The sequence below is a fragment of the Trachypithecus francoisi genome, unplaced genomic scaffold (assembly GCF_009764315.1).
Source record: "Trachypithecus francoisi isolate TF-2019V2 unplaced genomic scaffold, Tfra_2.0 Lachesis_group0, whole genome shotgun sequence".
NCBI classification, from domain to species: domain Eukaryota; kingdom Metazoa; phylum Chordata; class Mammalia; order Primates; family Cercopithecidae; genus Trachypithecus; species Trachypithecus francoisi.
In genome coordinates, this window is record NW_022681453.1 from 113,718,119 (window position 1) to 113,737,395 (window position 19,277).

At 34.7% G+C, this 19,277-nt stretch overlaps 1 protein-coding gene across 2 annotated transcripts in view; it reads right to left on the reverse strand.

Annotated features, from left to right (window-relative positions):
* Positions 1-19,277, reverse strand: part of ZBBX (zinc finger B-box domain containing) — a 175,561-nt gene that overhangs the window by 58,371 nt on the left and 97,913 nt on the right. For both annotated transcript variants that reach the window (XM_033211621.1, XM_033211620.1), the window contains 5 exons: positions 16,096-16,205; positions 15,620-15,720; positions 14,361-14,440; positions 12,589-12,731; positions 3,855-4,162 (listed from right to left, as the gene is read on the reverse strand). In XM_033211621.1, the coding sequence (XP_033067512.1) occupies positions 3,855-4,162; positions 12,589-12,731; positions 14,361-14,440; positions 15,620-15,720; positions 16,096-16,205 (742 nt within the window). The remainder of the gene's footprint in view (positions 1-3,854; positions 4,163-12,588; positions 12,732-14,360; positions 14,441-15,619; positions 15,721-16,095; positions 16,206-19,277) is intronic.

Below are 19,277 nucleotides of genomic sequence, written 5' to 3' on the forward strand. Positions count from 1 at the left end.
GCCGGACGTAGTGGTGAGCGCCTGTAGTCCCAGCTACTCAGGAGGCTGAGGCAGGAGAATGGCGTGAACCCGGGAGGCGGAGCTTGCAGTGAGCCTACATCGCACCACTGTACTCCAGCCTGGGCGACAGAGCAAGACTCCGTCTCAAAAAAAAAAAAAATTAAAATTAAAATTAAAATAAATAAATAAAAACCTAGACATATTTGAATTGTATTAATTTTGTTAGCATGTTGCTATCAATTTATAATTTATTATATTATGATTGGAAAACACTGTGTGTAATATGATTTCTTTAGCATTTGTTGAAACTTCCTTTGTGGATTTAATTTTGTAATATGTTGTAACACGTATTTTGCAAATGTTCTATGTGTTCTTGCAAAGAACACACATTCTCTAATTATTGAGTATGTGGTTCTAAATATGTTCTTTAAGCTTATTTGTATTGATCAAATCTTCTCTATCTTTATTAATAGAAAATCATATTGGATTGATGGATCTGTCAATAATACCATGTGATTTTGTCCATTTTTGCTACAATATATCTGAGGCTATATTGATAGGTACACACAAATTCAGATTTTCTTTAATCTTCCTATTAGTTGATTTTAACATCTACACAATGGTCCCCTTTACCCCGATAATGTTTTATTACCTTAAATTTTTATTTATTTTTTAATTAGTGCTTGCCTTTACTCTGAAATTCCTCCCCTCCATGCCATGTTTTAAGCAGGTTTCTGGTAAAATAACTATACACACACACACACTGTCCACATTTATTCTAATTACTTATATGATTGAATTTATTCCTGTCAGCTTGCTTTACTCTTTCTACTTGCTGTCAAGAACTGTGAAGGGTCTGAGATTTTACCCTACTTGCAAACCTGTTACAGTTTCATGTATGCTGGAAGAAGATACAAGTTTCCTTGGTCAGAGACAAAGGATTTTCTCACTCACAACAATAGCAGTTGCCAGAGTATCATCATTTGCACCAATTCCCAGAACCCAATTTTCACAGGACATCATGAAGAGAGCCACGTGACATCTGCACATACCCTGAGCTGTGTTACAGGAGAGAAATCCTGACCTTAGGAAATCCATTTTATACTGGGCAGTAACCCTGCCTGACCTTTGCCAGAGGAAAACATTATTTGTATTATATCAGACAATAAACGAACCTAGTCTTTGCTCTGAAGAGGGACATAATCTCTATTGTTCAAAGCTGTTATCTATACAAGCACCTTGAAAATATACTTTGGAACAAATAGAGTCAGTGGTTTTGCTCAAAAGATGTGCAAAAAAACATGAGAGACCCAAGAGGAATTGTACACCCAACACTTAACCATACTATTTTTCCTTTATGCATTTATTTCCTGACTGTTTTAATTAATTGAGTTTTCTATATTCCCCTTTTCCTATAGTATTTTGGATGACATACATTGTGTCTTTAACATTTTAATTGTTACTCAAAGTATTTAACATGTATAACTAAAACACTAAGTCAACAACATTTCCTACAATGGTCTCTACCTTCTTTATAATACAGAATCTTAGTACTTTTAACTGTAATCATACATATCTAACAGTCTTACAAGTTATGGCACATGTTATTCTCATTCAAATTTCTTCTTTTATAATTCTCAAATTGGGCATTATAATAATTAGTTTGTAATATATCTAATACATTTTTCATTTTTCCCTCACACCATTATTTCTTGCATCCTACTTCATCCTTCCGGGTTTAATTTCTTTCTTTTTGAAGTATATCATTCAGATGCTCATTCAAGAGGGGAAATAACTAACTTACCTGAACTTTTGTTTAAACTTGCCATTATTTTATTCTTGGTCTTGAATGACAGTTTTGCAAGCCTTAGAATTCTAGATTGTTAGTCAGTTCTATTAGAAGTTTAAAGATAATGTTCCACTGTGTTACACTGTTGAGGCTCTCTGTTGCTGTGCATGAGAATTTTACTGTCAATCTAGTAATTGCTTTTGGAGATAATTTTCTATTGTCTTTTATTGCTTTTAAGATTGTCTATGAGGTATCTCAAATATAAGTCATAGTGTGGATTTGTTTTTATTTATAATGTTCTGGAATTGTACTTTGTTATTTTACAATCTGTTATATTACTAACTCTTCACATGTCTTTGCTGGAATACAAGCAATTTTTAAAACTTACCTTCCAGGGTAATATTTCTCTCCTTATTTGTATTTAATATGCTGTTTAGTATCCATTTAATTATAATTTGAATAAATATATTTTGAATGTTAGAACTTTTTATTAGCCTTCATAAATGGAGCAGTTCATACTATATTATTCTTAAGTTCTTTTTACTTCTTCCTTTCTATTTTTAAACATTTTAAATATAATCTCACAGGATAGAGATTGAGTCTCTCTCTAGAGCAAAGAGCAGGTTTATTTACTGTCCAGTGTAATAAAGATAGTCTTCCTCTAGGACAAAGGTCTGGCAGGCTTACTGCCCAGTGTAAAAGATCCAGTTTCTTAAGGTCAGGATTCCTCACTTATCACACAGCTCACTGTATATACAGATGTCACCTGGTACTCTTCGTGTTGCCCTTTGGAAATGTGGAAATTGAAGTTCTTGTTTTCTCTGCTGAAATTCATGCTATGATCAATTGTTTTCTTCACTGGGGTAGCGAGAAGATAAGCCTATCTGAAGTGGAGCTTTATTTTGTGGAATCTATTGTGGGATAAGTTGTAAGGGTGTCCATTTATAAAGTATTAGGATTTACTTCTGTCAGATACATCAGGGTATAAATAGGCACAGATTAACAATAATGTTAATGTCTTGGCTTGAAGTTTCCAAGCAAGAAATATATACGCAAATGTATATTTGAGTAGGTATATCCAAATCTATGCTAAATGAAAGCCCACGACATCTATTTTCCAAGTGAAATGTTTTATTGGCCTAGCCAAGATCACTTGCAGAAATCAGTTTCCTTTCATCTTGTTGCACCTATGTGCATGTTCCTAGTGCAGTCCTTACATGACTGATCAGACATTTAGGGGTCTAAGTTTTTGCAGAGGCCTCAGTTTCAATTTCTTATCTCACAAAGGCACAACATCTGTAACAAAGTGGGCACAGAAAGCCAATCCTCCAAGCAGAAGTAGAAGCAACTCAAGTATTCATCCTTCTGCTTGTTTGCTTCTCTCTTCAGTTCAGGAACCATAGGAATTCATTTTAAATGACTTTTGAGCATTATTAAAAATGTTTGCCTCACTTAAATTTCCGAAGAATGTATTATTAATAATTACAATTAGTAAAGATTTCTAGTATATAGAATGAAATTCAAATATAGTTTTATAACTTGGTAACAATGAAATAATGAGCAACTTTACCTTTCCTGTGAGAAGAAACAAAAATTACAACTCTGTTTCTTTATTAGCCATCTTCCTGAAATAATTACCTTCTTCATCTTATACTTACATTAAACCACAGTAACTGGTTCTGTCTAGATATCTGCATTTATTTCACTGTGACCATTGACTATACTATCATAAAAAACTACAAAGGATTTATTATACTGTATTATTCATAATGAATTTCATTTGGAAAAGTAACAGTGCTCTTACTATGGTGCATAAGGTGGGCCTTAAAGTATTATTTATCACAGCAAACCATTTATTAAAATGGCATTCCTCATATTAGAATTTGTCCTAGAAGTCATTAATGTTCTCTTCCATATGAGTCACTCTTCAACTATCTCATAATAATGTAAGGCAGCACATTTTAACTTTAATACGGAGTAACTTGAGAATGTATTGTGTCACTAAGACATTTTCTTATAAGGTTTCTTATAAAATTTTAATATAATAAACATAATAGAGATTTACCAGTGATGACTTTGTAGTTTTTGAATCTTCAAAGCTTGGCGTCTTATGCAGATTGCTGAATTTCAAGGATTCTTTGATGTCTTGAGATAATTTCTCCTCAATGGGAGGTTTTTCTAAATCTATACTTAGCAAAGTATCCTTGCTTTCAAGTGATATGCAGGAATCATCAGACTTTTGATTACTTTCTAAACCTACACTTTTCTCTTTTAAATTTCTTTCAAAGGAGGTGCTTTCCCCAATTTTTTCAATGTCAGGAGAATACACATCAGGATCCACGATGTTGTCAAAACCTGTGTTTGAAGTTTCTGCTGTTAAAAACACACAGTTACAAAAGGTACATAAACAAATTTAAACAAATAATAAAACTGTTAATAAATCAAAAGTTCTGTGGTTAAAAAAATACTTTATCAATAAACACTATTTCACAAATTCCTTTACTGATGTTTTAGTGTTATAATACTTTTACTATGCTTATATTCATAAATGGTAATCATAAATGGTAATTCCTTATACAGCCAAATATTAATGAGCTAGACTAGTAAAAGAAGGTAATATTTTATTTTGCAATGAAATCTTAAAATTGATGCAAATTTTTATTTCAGCCTATGGTTCAGTTCTCACTTTCCCACCTCCTCCTGTCACTCAAATTTTACAACAATAATTAATGAGAAGTAACACAGAGGGAACATTTTTTCATTTTGCCATTTTTCCCTAGCATGCCTAGCAATAAAAAGAGGGCACAGGGAACTGTGCCAGATGAAAGAAGAGCAGCAGCTGGGGGCCCAGAAAATGTGTAGCAGGGACACCTGCCTCTAGAAAGCTACAAAATGAACAAGATTGTATTAGTCATCCACCTCATTATGTCTGCTTTAAATAAATCATTTGGTTTACATCACTGGTTTTTAACCTGGTTGCACAGTAGAATCATCTGAAGGCACTCTTTAAAATTGTCAGTGTATGGGCCTGACCCCAAACCAATTAAATCAGATCCTGAGAGTGGAACTCAGGCATTGGTCTTTTGAACTTCCCCTTGCTAAGTTGTCCAGGTAATTACAGTGTGTAGCACAGTAGCGAAACACTGATCTAGATTTTCTGAAAAATAAAAATTACTTGAATGTTTACACCACACTGCTTTCATTTTAAATAAATGTACACCATTATCCAGACTGAATATACCTTCTTCTGGTTATCCCTTACTCTGTTCCAAAAACAAATGTCTCTATAAGTAGACTACGTAAAATAGTAGAAACTTTGAATAAAACTGTCTCCAGTGATGTAAATGCTTTACAGCTTTACAAAGGGCTTGCTTGTTGTAATCAACTGTTTATATAACTCAACAATTTCAGATAGTATTTAGAACTTCTTTCAACTTCTGCTACCTCTTTGATAGCATATATATTGGGAGAAATAAAATAATCTCTGTTTCAGAGAAACATCTTTAGAAGAAAACCTTTATAAAGGCTATTCAATACAATAAAACTCCCACAATAATGTTGTACTTCCCTCTTAAACCTGAATGGAAATTATCCAATTTAGGGGGAGAAAAAAAATGCCATTTCCTATATTAAAATATCTACAATTGAAGTAAAAGGCAGGACTTGACCACAGAGGCAAGGTCTTGGCTCCAGACCAGATTGAAGACTAGTGGAAACAGGGAAGTCAAAAGTACCTCTCTCCGTAAGACATGCCCACATAGGTGCAGAAAAGGCTTTTGACAAAATTCAACATTCATTCATGTTAAAATCTCTCAATAAACTAGGTATTGAAGGAACATACTTCAAAATAATAAGAACCATATATAACAAACCCAGAGACAACATCATACTGAAAGGACAAAAGTATTCCCCTTGAAAACTGGCACGAATGAGGATATCCTCTCTCACAACTCCTATTCAACATAATATTGGAAGTCCTAGCAAGGGTAGCCAGGAAAGAGAAAGAAATAAAGGGCATCCAAAAAGTAGGAGAGGAAGTATCTCTGTTTGCAGACTACATGATGCTAAATCCAGAAAACCCCATAATTTGAGCCCAGAAGCTTCTTAAGCCGATAACTTTGGCAAAGTCTCAGAATACAAAATCAATGTGCAAAAATCACTAACATTCCTGTACACCAATGACAGTCAAGCCAAGAGCCAAAAGAGCTCCAATAGCTAAGGCAATCCTAAGCAAAAAGAGCAAAACTGGAGGCATCATGCTACCCAACTTCAAACTATACTGAAGAGTTACAGTGACCAAAATAGCATGGTACTCATACAAAAACAGACATGTAGAGCAATGGAACAGAATAGAAAACCCAGAAAATAGACCACATACCTAAAACTATCTGATCTTCAACAAACCTGAGAAAAACAAGCAATGGGGAAAGGATTTCCTATTCAAAAAATGATGGTGGGATAACTGGCTAGCCATATGCTGAAGATGGAAGCTGGACCCCTTCCTTACACCATATACAAAAATTAACTCAAGATAGATTAAATACATAAATGTAAATCCCAAAACTATGAAAACCCTGGAAGACAATCTAGGCAATACCGTTCAGGACATGGGCACAGGCAAAGACTTCATGACAAAGATGCCAAAAGCAACAGCAGCAAAGCAAAAATTGACAAATAGGATCCAATTAAACTAAAGAGCTTCTGTACTGTGAAAGAAACTATCAACAGAGTAAACAGACAAACTACAGAATGGGAGAAAACTTTTGCAAACTATGAATTTAACAAAGGTCTAATAGCCAGCTTCTACAAGGAACTTAAAGAAATTTACAAGAAACAACCTCAATAAAAAGTGGGCAAAGACATGAGCAGACACTTTCGTAAAAGGGACATACATGTGGCCAACAATCCTATGAGAAAAAGCTCAACATCACTGATCATTAGAGAAATGCAAATCAAAACCACAATGAGACATCATCTCACACCAGTCAGAATGGATATTATTAAAAAGTAAAAAATAAAATAACAGATGCTGGTGAGGTTGTGGAGAGAAAGGAACACTTATACACTGTTGGTGGGAGTGTAAATTAGTTCAACCATTGTGGGAGACAGTGCAGTGCAGTGATTTCTCAAAGACGTAAAGATAGAAATACCATTCAACCCAGCAATCTCATTACTGGGTATATACCCAAAGGAATATAAATCATTCTATTATAAAGATACACATACGTGTATGTTCAATGCAGCACTATTTACAATAGCACAGATATGCTAAGCACTAGTTTATAATCTATAAGAGGAAGCTAAATGGTGAGAATGCATGGACACTTTAGAGGAGAACAACACACACTGGGGCCTATCGAAGGGTGGAGGGTGGTAGGAAGGAGAGGAGCAGGAAAAATAATGGATACAAGGCTTAATAAATGGATGATGAAATAATATCTACAACAAACCCCCGTGACACAAGTTTAACTACACAACAAACCTACACACTCTGAACTTAAAAGTTAAAAAAAAAGGCATGCCTACCAGTGACATGTCAGTTTACCACTGCTATGGCAACATCTGGAAGTTACCACCTGTTTCCCCAGCCTGATGATCCAGAAGTTGCCAGTCCTTTTCTAGAAATTTCCAAATAACTCATCTTTTAAACTGCATGTAATTAAAAGTGGCTAAAAATATTACTTCAGAGCCACCTCTGAGATGCTTCTCTGGGTACAGTGCTTATAGGGTAAATCTGTTCCAAAAGGAACACTGCCTTTGTTGCTGCTGTACACTGCTACTTTAATAAAACTTGCTGTCTAACATCACTGGCTTACATGGTGCAAGCTGTCAGTGGATCTACCATTCTGTGGTCTGGAGGATGGTGGCCCACTTCTCACAGCTTCACTAGGCAGTGCCCCAGTGGTTACTCTGTGTGCGACTTCCTACCACACATTTCCCCTTTGCACTGCTCTAGTAGAGGTTCTCCATGAGTGCTCTGCCTCTGCAACAGACGTATACCTGGACATTTAGGCATTTCTGTGCATCCTCTGATACCTAGACAGAGGTTTCCAAACCTCAAGTCTTATCTTCTGTGACTCGCAGGCCCAACACCATGTGGAAGCCACCAAGGTTTGCGGCTTGCACCCTCTGAATCCAAGGCCCAAGCTGTATCTTGGCCTGTTTTAACCCTGACTGCACTTGGAGCGACTGGGACATGGGTGAACAGGGCAGTGGGGCCCTGGGCCTGGCCCATGAAATCATTTTTGCTTTCCAGGTATACAGGCCTGTAATGGGAGGGAATGCTGTGAGGATCTCAGGAATGCCCTAGAGACATTTTCCCCATTGTCTTAGCAATCAATATTTGGTTCCTCTTCATTTATGCAAATTTCTGCAGCTTGTGGTTCAAATTTCTCCCCAGAGAATGGGTGTTTCTTTTCTACCACATGGTCAGGCTGTAAATTTTCCAAATTTTTGTGCTCTGCTTCCCTTTTAAACATAAGTTCTAATTTCATACCATTTCTTTGTGAATGCATATGACTATATGCTTTTTGAAACAGCCAGGTCACTTCTTGAATGCTTTTTTTTGCTGCTTAGAAATTTCTTCTGCCAGATGCTGTAAAACATCACTCTGAAGTTCAAATTCCACAGATGTCTAGGTGGAGGAGGGAGGCAAAATGTTGCCAGTCTCTTTGCTAAAGCATATCAAAAGTGACCATTACTTCAGGTCCTAATAAGTTCCTCATTTCCATCCAAAACTATCTCAACCTAGATTTCATTGTCCATTGTCACCATCAGCATTTCGGTCAAAGCAATTCAACAAGTCTCTAGGAAGTCCCAAGCTTTCCCACATCTTCTTTTCTTCTTTTGAGTCTTCCAAACTGTTCCACCCTCTGCCTGTTACTGAGTTCTAAAGTCAGTTCCACATTTTCAGGCATCTTTACAGCAGTACTTCACTTTTCTGTTACCAATTTTCTGTATTAGTACATTTTAAAACTGCTATAAAGAACTACCTAAGACTGGGTACTTTATTAAGAAAAGAGGTTTAATTGACTCACAGTTCCACATGGCTGAGAGGTCATAGAAGCCTTATAATCATGGCAGAAGGTGAAGGGGAAGCAAGGCATGTCTTACATGTTGGCAAGGGCTGGGGATCTGCCACACACTTTTAAATCATCAGAGCTCATGAGAACTCACTCACTATCATGAGAACAACATGGGGGAAACCACTCCTTATGATCCAATCATCTCCCACCAGGTCCCTCCCTCGACACATGGGGATTACAATTTGAGATGAGATTTGGTTGGGAACACAGAGCCAAGCCATATCATAGATAGAAATCTAAAAACTATGTACAAGATCTATATGAGGAATTCTATAAATTCTGATTAAATAAATCAAAATTCTAAATAAATAGAGAAATATTCCATGTTCATGGATGGGAAGGTTTAATATTGTCAAGGTATTTTTTCCCAACTTGATCTATAGATTCATTGCAATCCCAATCAAAATTCCTGCCTTTTTATAGAGAAACAAATGACCCAGGATAGTGAACACAGTATCGAAGAAGAGCTAAGTCAGAAGACTTGATACTACCTCACATCAAAATCACTATAAATCTATAACAATCAAGAGAGTGTGTGGTATTGGAATACATGTAGACAAATAGGTAAATGAAACAGAACAGAGAGTCCTGAGTAGACCTATATAAATATTGTCAACTGATCTTTGACAGAGGAACAAAGGCAATACAACAAAGAAAATATAATCTGTTAAGCAAATGATTCTGGAACAACTAGATATCCACATGTGAAACAATACATATAGACACAGACCTTGCACTGTCACAAACATTAACTCAAAATAGATTACACATTCGAATATAAAAATGAAAATCTATGAATCTCTCAAAAGAGCATAGGATAAAACATAGATGATATTGGATATGACAATAACTTTCTAGATACAACATCAAAGAAAAAATTGATAAGCTAAACTTTATTAAAATAAAAACTTATACTCTGTGAAAAATAGTCCAGAGAATAAAAAGGCAATCCATACATTGAAAGAAAATATTTGGAAAAGATACGTGATAAAAGAGTGTTATGCAAAAGATACAAAAAACTCTTAAGCCTCAACAATAACAAAATCAACAACCCAATCAAAACATTAGCTAAAAACTTGAACAGATATTTTAACAAAGATACACAGTTGGCAAATAAGCATGTTAAAAGATTCTCAATATCATATGTCAGCAGATAATTGCAAATCTAAAAAAAGAACAATGAAACAACACTACACAATTGCTAGAATGGAAAAAAGCTGAAATACTGACACCAGATGATGGTGAGGATATGGAGCAACAGTAACTTTCATTAATTGCTGGTGGGAATGTAAACTAGTACAGCCACTTTGGTAAGATAGTTTGGCAATTATTAAAACAAAACTAAACATATCTGTACCATATGATCCCACAGTTATGCTCCTTGGTATTTACCCAAATAAATTGAAAGCTTAAGTCCCAATCAAAACCCATACATGAATATTTATAGTAGTTTTGTTCATAATTGCTAAAGCTTGGAACAACCAAAATATTCTTCAATAGGTGAATGGATAAATAAACTATTGTACATCCATACAATTGAATATTATTTAGTACTAAAAGAAATGAGAGATCAAGTCACAAAAAGACATGGAGAAACCTCAAATGCATATTACTAAGTTAAAGAATCCAATTATTAAAGATATGTACTGTATGATTCTAACTATATGACATTCTAAAAAGGCAAAACTATGAGGACAGTAAAAAAACTCACTGGCTGTCAGGAGTTGGTCAGAGAGAGGGATAAACAGGTAGGGCACAGATAATTTTTAGGACAAGAAGGTATTCTGTATGATACTATAAGTGATAAATACATATCACATTATAGATTTGTCCAAACTCATAGCATGTACAATACTAAGAGTGAACTCTAATGTAAACTATGGACATTGAGTTACAATAATGTATCAAAGTAGATTCATCCATTGTAGCAAACGTACCAGTCTGGTTGCAGAAGTTGATAATGGGGGAGGCTATGTATGTGCATGGAGTAAAGGGTATATAGGAACTCACTGTACTTTCTGCTCAATTTTGCTGTGAACCTAAAATTGCTCTAAAAAGTAAACATTTCAAAAATGAGTCTTTAAAATAACAATTACATGGGCATTTATGTGCATCATTTTCTCAGAGGCAACAGAAACATCATGCACTAGCTTGATCAAACTATACTCATCTTCAGGAAAAGATTGGAGTACTGTAAAGTCCTAAATTCCCGTGTGGTTATAGTTCATAGTTGGCCATAATAATTTAGTGGTTTAGGATTATCACACACCTACCACTGCTTTCTATCTTCTGCTGCCCAATCAGAAAGTAATCATCAGTTTTACAACTATTGATTTCAGATATGCCCTCCGATATCTCTCAAAAATCTTATCTTCACATATGATTAATTTTTCTTAAAATTCTAGCTAGATCAGATCTAATAGTTAAAAGGAGGCTTGAAAATTATCTAGTTCCTACATTTTTGCTTAGGAAAATGAAGCCTAAGCAAGTAAGTGACACGTTCAAGGTCAGACAGTAATTTAAAGGCAAAAATAGAAACAAAATCTGACTCCTAGGCCAGGATACTTTGCTGTGACTCTCTTTAAATGATCTCACAATCTGGAAATTAAAACCACACATATGCATACAGTATTCTAACCTAGGGAACTACCAGTAACAGTATCATAGATATATAAGCACGATTATTTGTTTTGTTTTATTTTGTTTCAGACAGAGTTCTGCTCTTCTCGCCTAGGCTGGAGTGCAGTGACGTGGTCTTGGCTCACTTCAGTCTCTGCCTCCTGGGCTCAAGTGATTCTCCTCCTGCCTCAGCCTTTTGAGTAGTTGAGATTACAGGAGCCTGCCACCATGCCCAGTTAATTTTTTTTTTTTAGTAGAGATGGGGTTTTGCCATGTTGGCCAGACTGGTCTCGAACTCCTGACTTCAGGTGATCCACCTGCCTCAGCCTCCCAAAATGTTGGGATTACAGGTGTGAGTCACCACACCCGGCCAGTGATTTGTTTTATTTTCATTTATCTCTTGTGAAACTTCATATCAGATCTGAACATTTTTGGAAAATATATATATATATATATATTTTTTTTTTTTTTCTTTTTGAGAAGGAGTCTCGCTCTGTTGACCAGGCTGAAGTGCAGTGGCACAATCTCGGCTCACTGCAAGGTCCGCCTACCGGGTTCACGCCATTCTCCCGCCTCAGCCTCCCGAGCAGCTGGGACTACAGGCGCCCGCCACCACGCCCGGCTAGTTTTTTGTATTTTTTAGTAGAGACGGGGTTTCACCGTATTAGCCAGGATGGTCTCGATCTCCTGACCTCGTGATCCACCCGCCTCGGCCTCCCAAAGTGCTGGGATTACAGGCATGAGCCACCGCACCCGGCCCATTTTTGGAAAATATTTAGTACAAGTCAGGGCAAGAGGGTGCCAGTCAGACTTTTATCACTAAAAGGCCTTCCATGTAATCTTTTAAATGCTAGCTAAGTCTATAATAACTTTTAGAGTACACTATACTGGCTGATTTTTCTTACACATACAAACACTGTTGTCCATTGACTAAATTGCATATTTACTAGAAAATTATATTTTCAACCAATTTTCATTTTCGTACTGAGCTTTTTTTGGTTTTAAAATGAGCGGCATACCAAAGCTTTTATAGACTGCAATAGTAAATTACCAACACGCACTGTTAATAATATTTAGCAACAAGAAAAGTGTTACCTTTTGAATTATCTTTGTAATAAGTAGAGCTGTTTCTCAGACAAAGATTTAAGAAGTCTCTCTTTCCCTTATGGAAAACATGATGTTGATGGATATCATTTTCATATAGAAAGTTATTCTTCTGATAATCATGAAAAGCACAACTTTCACATGTAGGGACAAACAAAATAATAGAGTTGAAAAAATGTTTCAAAAAGAAAATTTTTAAAGTCCCAGGTCATTAAAACAAATATAGTAAAACCTTAATAGAATAGGGTTATTTACATTAATTTAATATTTATTTTAACCTTACTGTGAATACATTCTCAACTGTAAGTAACTAATAATATTATGGATTTAAGAGGGATAGGCAACTGGACCAAATCTGATTTAACTGCAAAATTTCAGTTGAAAGTTTGTTTTCCAAAATATCTTGAAATAAATTTGATTTCTTACATTTTATTCTAAAAAGGGAGTGTTATCTTTCAAGCTCATTAAAATCTGATGAAATCAAGGCTTTACTACTAGATAAACATATTATTTGTTCAGCAAAGAGATATGAGTTTAAAAGCAGCATGTGATATTTAGGTTTCAAATTTGAATAATGATTAGCTATATGCATAGTCAAAATTTAAATAACATTCCTTACGAACTGAATAATATATTTAATAATACCTAATATTTATATGAGCTCTACAGAATAGCATCATAAAACTTATGGATTATACTCAACCAAAAAGGCCCTCTTGTGTCATTCATGATCCCCAGGAGAGAGATAAAATTCAGGTAGTTCTATGGGCACCTCCAAAGCAAAGCTGTAAAACTACTGCCAAACCATGATGAGTAACTTTTTCTGCCTTCTCTAACACCTTACACAGGAGTCAAAGCAAAACATGTGATAAGATATATGAAAGAGTCAAATTAGAGAACAGAAATGCCATTCATTTCCTTGGAGATTGAGTGGTGGATATAAACCTCTTATCTGCTGAACAGAAAGTTTTCTCCTGCAAAACTCCACTTCCAAAAGCACATTTGCTACTAGATTGCTGGTTCTGTGTGTCTAAACACGGGCTTTTTCTGTTCGGGGGAATCACTCAGGCCCATAGCTATTGCAAAATACTGACAGGGGCCTAAGCTGGTCTGAATAAAAAATCAGTAGGCGGGTTACTTGACAGGAATTTCATTCCACCGTTTACAAATCCTACAGTTTCAACAACAAAAAAAGGACTGTTTTAATATTACTAACAGATACAGTTAGATACTATTTTTCATTTGGAAATGAGAAAATTCTCCAACACAATTACAAAGTGAACTATTACACTTCATTTACTTAATTATACATTAAAATCTACTTATGAAGTAATTTATAGTATAGGAGCTCTTTTAGTCTCTCAGTCTAATCATCTATAAAATATTTTATTTAGGGTTCATAGAAAACTGAAGAAAAACCAGAGTATCTTTGGAGAAAAGAACAAAGCTCATACGAAATATATCAAAGTTAATCAACCATTTCAGAGGATAACAACCCTTAAGTTCAGAAGAATTTATTTAATAATCCAAATATTAGGTAAGAGTACAAACCTATCACTTAGACAGTTTTCTAATTGCTGAATGTTATTAAATATTAGCAATATTGTATAAAAATTTAAGCATGGGTTAAGTAAAATATACTCTAACATTATTGTCACATGTTTTTTGACACCACAAATTTCACATTTAAAAAGACAGTTGATTTTGTGTGTGTGTCAGGAAGGGGCTCAATATGCACACAAAGTTAATTAGAAAGACTTTACCTTTGTTGACTGTCTGCATCAGCTAATTCAACTTTGTAAGGCACAATATTTTCTGGTTCTTCAAATTCCTCTTCATAAGCCTTATTAAATTAATGTTATATAATATTAGTAAGTTCACAAAAATTTATTACACATTAACCAACTTATGGGTGATATTGAGAGTACGTTTTTCCTACAAATGATGTTATGAGAGCTCTAATTATATTTTATAACACATAAGTTCCAGGAGAACTAAACAAATTCAACTAACATTTGGTTGATATGTCAATTACTTTATCACTATTGTAATACCCCAACCTAACAATAATAACTTCTATTTAAATATGTAACTATTATCTGCCAAGTGGATTAGTGACTAGGAGGTTTTCAGTTCTCTGACTGGCTCATCATAAACTTACTCTGTGTATCAACAATGTAATGAATGGCATGCTCACATGTATGTAGTGTGTGTGTTTTTGTCCAGTCTCTCAAATTTATCCAGAGGAGAAACAAAAATGTTGCTAGCCAAAAAACACAAAGAACAAAAATAGCAGAAGCTTTCAACCTAAGAAAGGAAGAAAGCAGTATTTAAAAGAGGTAAGTTCTCCATTCTAGTCATTTTCTGTAACAACCGCAGTAAGAGAAATATCTAGGACAAGTGGCACATTCAGCTACTATATTACTAGAAAGTCAGAAATACACTGAGTGTATCATACCCTAAACCTTCAGTCCAGAGCTCTAACTCTGACTGGGTCTGGCTCTAGTTGATTCTATTGGTGTCTTCTATATATATGGTCAAGTCATGTTCAAGTGATTTTACTGAACTTCTTAAGTCTGAAACACTATTTCTACCTGTAAACAGAAAATAATATTAAATGACATTCAAGAAACTAAAATTACACTTAAATTTTAATAGGTACCATGTAATGAGACTGATATTTGTTTAAAAACCCGATAACATATAGAACTAAACGAACAAAATATCACATTACATTTCTATAAGTTAAAATAGTGAAATGTCTTCTTACCTCCCATACTACATTCATCCAAAAAAAGTGACAATACCAGTTTAGCTCACAAATTTACTCTTTACATTCAGAATAATATTGTTTTATTCTCATAAGCACATTTAAACTCAAGCACCTGTAAATTTCCTATTAAACTATGTTAGTTATTTGAGAAATCTTATTGAAAATAATATGCAGATGTAACTATACACTATGAATTCCCTGCTAAAAAGCATGAATGGATGAATGGTTATTATGCACTTATGCACTTACATCATCCAGTTCGACTATTTTTAGAGATGGTTCAGGTCTCTCTATGTTTAATGTTTCTACTGGCAATAAAAGAGCTGTGTGTTGTACTTTGGTCTCCTCACCTAGGAAATAAGATTCACAAATAATATCATCAAAGAATATATCTTACTTTACAATTTCTTCAAATAAGATAGCCACCAAAAAAGAAGAGTGTTCTCATGTATATCTACACAAAAATACAGATACTGCCAATTTTCCTAGTTCAAGTGAAATACACATTTATTAGCATTCCATTTTTAAATGAAACCATCTAAATCAAGGCAAAGTATATCCAGGGAAAGGGAAAGAAGTGAGTCTACATGATTTTAATCTAAAGATAAAAGATTACATGGTACAACTGAGAATAATATACTAAAGAAAACCAAAAGCAGATTCTGATTAATGCTTATAATTTGAAATAATACATTTTAAAAATATCTAATCAAGTATGAACTAACCATCACTATCTTCATCATTTTCATTTTGAGAACACTGTGCATCACCAGTGGTTTCACATGGATGTGGGAATGTATCTGGTAGCAGATTAAAAGGTTGCTCTTGTGGAGTTCTACAAAATAAGAAAGAAGCAATTAAGAGACTGAAATATATTATCTGAAACTTTCCCAGACAAGCTCTTGATTTATTTATCAAATGAGTGAGTATACAAAATTAATGATGAAACCATAACTGTACCTTTAATTCAAAGATAAGTACAGTTGTATAACAGAATCTTAATGTACTAAAAAAACCTGTGTAAATCAACTTGACATCACAGAAGATTTTTAAATTACATATCCTACTGAGTTTTGTTTAAGCTAAAAATCAAAGTTATGCTACAAGTCAGTGTTCTCTCAAAAGCCACATGGAGTCCATTAAAAGCACCATGCTACTTAAAAACCTAATTTATGAATATGAGTTTTAGTTCACAGTCTTGGCATTGTGTTGATGAATTCTAAGGGAACATGAGGGCATTTGTCTGAACTTCCATCATAACAGCAGGGTGATAACATAGGCTCTTACAATAAAAATGTAAGGTGTTCAGGCTGTGTTATCTATTACTTAATTAATAGTGAAGACTGATGCAGCCCATTTCATATGGAAGGCAATGAAGCCCAGGAATTCACAGAGGTCAAGAGTGTATATTTGGTTTCATAGTATATAACCACATTACTGGAGAGAAGGGTCACTTTTTAGCCAAGAATATGAGTAGTTGCACAGCCCTTCCATACCATGCAAACTCATGAAGTCCTCATGTAAAAAGCAGAGCCTTCTTAACGATATTTGTAGTTAATATGGATACAAAATGTTAAATATAACAGGCTCCATTCTAACAAATTTTGGTACATTAAATTTTATTAGATATTAAATAGGCACTAGTATGATCTTAATTTTATGGAGGATGAAACGGAGACACAAAGTGGTGTACCAACTTGTTGAGTCATTAAGGTAGTGAATGCAGAAGAGGAATTTGAACTCGAGCAATCTGCTTCCCAAAGACCATGTTCTTAACCATGTACTTCCTTTATAATGCCTCTTCTGCAACTTTAAAGGCATTAAAATTTTGATAATCTTCTGGTAGTCTATGGTTATCTGTGTTTTCCCAATATATGTAATGTATATATAAGATGACTTTCGGGAGCAAGCCCCCCAAACTGGCCATAAACAAAATCTCTGCAACACTATGACATGTTCTTAATGGCCCTAACGCCCAACTTGGAAGGTTGTGGGTTTACGGGAATGAGGGCAAGGAACACCTGCCCTGCCCAGGGCGGAAAACCACTTAAAGGCATTCTTAAGCCACAAACAAAAGCATGAGCGATCTGTGTCTTAAGGGTGTGTTCCTGCTGCAATTAATTCGGCCCATCCCTTCATTTCCCTTAAGGGATACTTTTAGTTAATTTAATATCTATAGAAACAATGCTAATGACTGGTCTGCTGTTAATAAATACGTGGGTAAATTTCTGTTCGGGGCTGTCAGCTCTGAAGGCTGTGAGACCCCTGATTCCCCACTTCACACCTCTATATTTCTGTGTGTGTGTGTCTTTAATTCCTCTAGCGCCACTGGGTTAGGGTCTCCTCAACTGAGCTGGTCTTGGCAAATGACTATACAATATTTATATATTATTTAACTTTGTGTCTTAACAAATTTGATGAGTATGGCATCCTACATCCATAATTTAATTTGGTGACAGATGAAAATATTGAGTTATGTCAAAGACAAACTAGCATCCATCTACAAGAAACCTCTTTCCAGTTTGACATGGATCTACCAAACTAAAATTCATCATACATATACATAAATATACTGTTATCTAGATATTCTTTCTTTATGAAGGTTTTTGCTTCATAAAATCCCTGAACCAAAGCCTCATAGAAGCTAGATAATGAATTATTGGAGTTTACAGGGTCATATAAATTGTTTGTTCTAAACTCAAAATTTTGCAAATGAGAAAACTTAGGCCACAAGAATTGAAGTGATATTTTCCCATAAATAAACTACTAGTTAGTCAGAGAACTAATTCTGGATTCTGGATATTCAAACCCTGGCACCAGTGCTTTTTTTTTTTTTTTTTTTAAAGATGATGTCACATAAATAAATGATAAAATATATTTCAGATAGCATTTACTTCACCATAGTTTCCTCTTTTAGAATTTAGCAAATATTTTTTGAGCATTGACCCATTCAGTTGGTTAAATGTGTGATGAGTGGTTCTAAATCTATTATGTGAATCAGTGTTAGGCTGTTTGCATCCAAATGGCCAAGGAATACTTTTTTTTTTTTTTTATGCTAGGTCTCACACCTATTCTTAGAGACACTAATTTTTAGTTCATTCTGTTGTCCAGGAATCAGTAGTGTAAAAACTTGCCCCCGCTGCTACTGATGATTAGCTAGATTTGAGAAGTACACACAATGAAAAGAGTAAGGGAACTGGAATCAGAATATCAGCTAGTTGCTAACATCTGTCTTTAAAATATTCTCAATCCAAAATGTCTGCACTCCTTCTTTAAGCTTTCCCATATCTAAAAGATCTACTCTAGGTGTTGCTACTAAGATCTATCAACACTTTTACGTTGTTACAAATGGTAGGATTTTCTTCTTTTTAAGGCCCAATAATATTCCATCATACATATATGATATTTTTAATCTATCCATCCATTGATGAATATTTAGGTTGTTGCCGTATATTAGAGAACATTATGCTATGTAAAATAGGCCAGACACAGAAAGACAAATATTGCATGATCTCACTGATACAAAAGTCAAACTCAAAAGTAGAGAGTAGAATGGTAGTTGCCAGGGGCTGGAGGTTGGGAGAAATGGAAACATGTTGGACAAAAGTTGTAAAGTTCCGGTTACACAAGATGAATTAATTCTGGATATCTAATGTACAGCATAATAACTATAGCTAATAGTAGGTCTTAAGTGTCACACACAAAAAACTGAAATTATGAATATATTAGCTTAGTTAAGGTATTATTGTGCAATGTATGTATGTATCAAAATATTGCATGGTAAACCTTAACTATATATGATTTTTATTTGTTATTTATACCTCAATAAAGCTAGGGGATAAAAGGTCTATCAACACTTCTGTATTGATTGCAGATAAAATTTTTAAAAACTTTTACTGTCCAAATC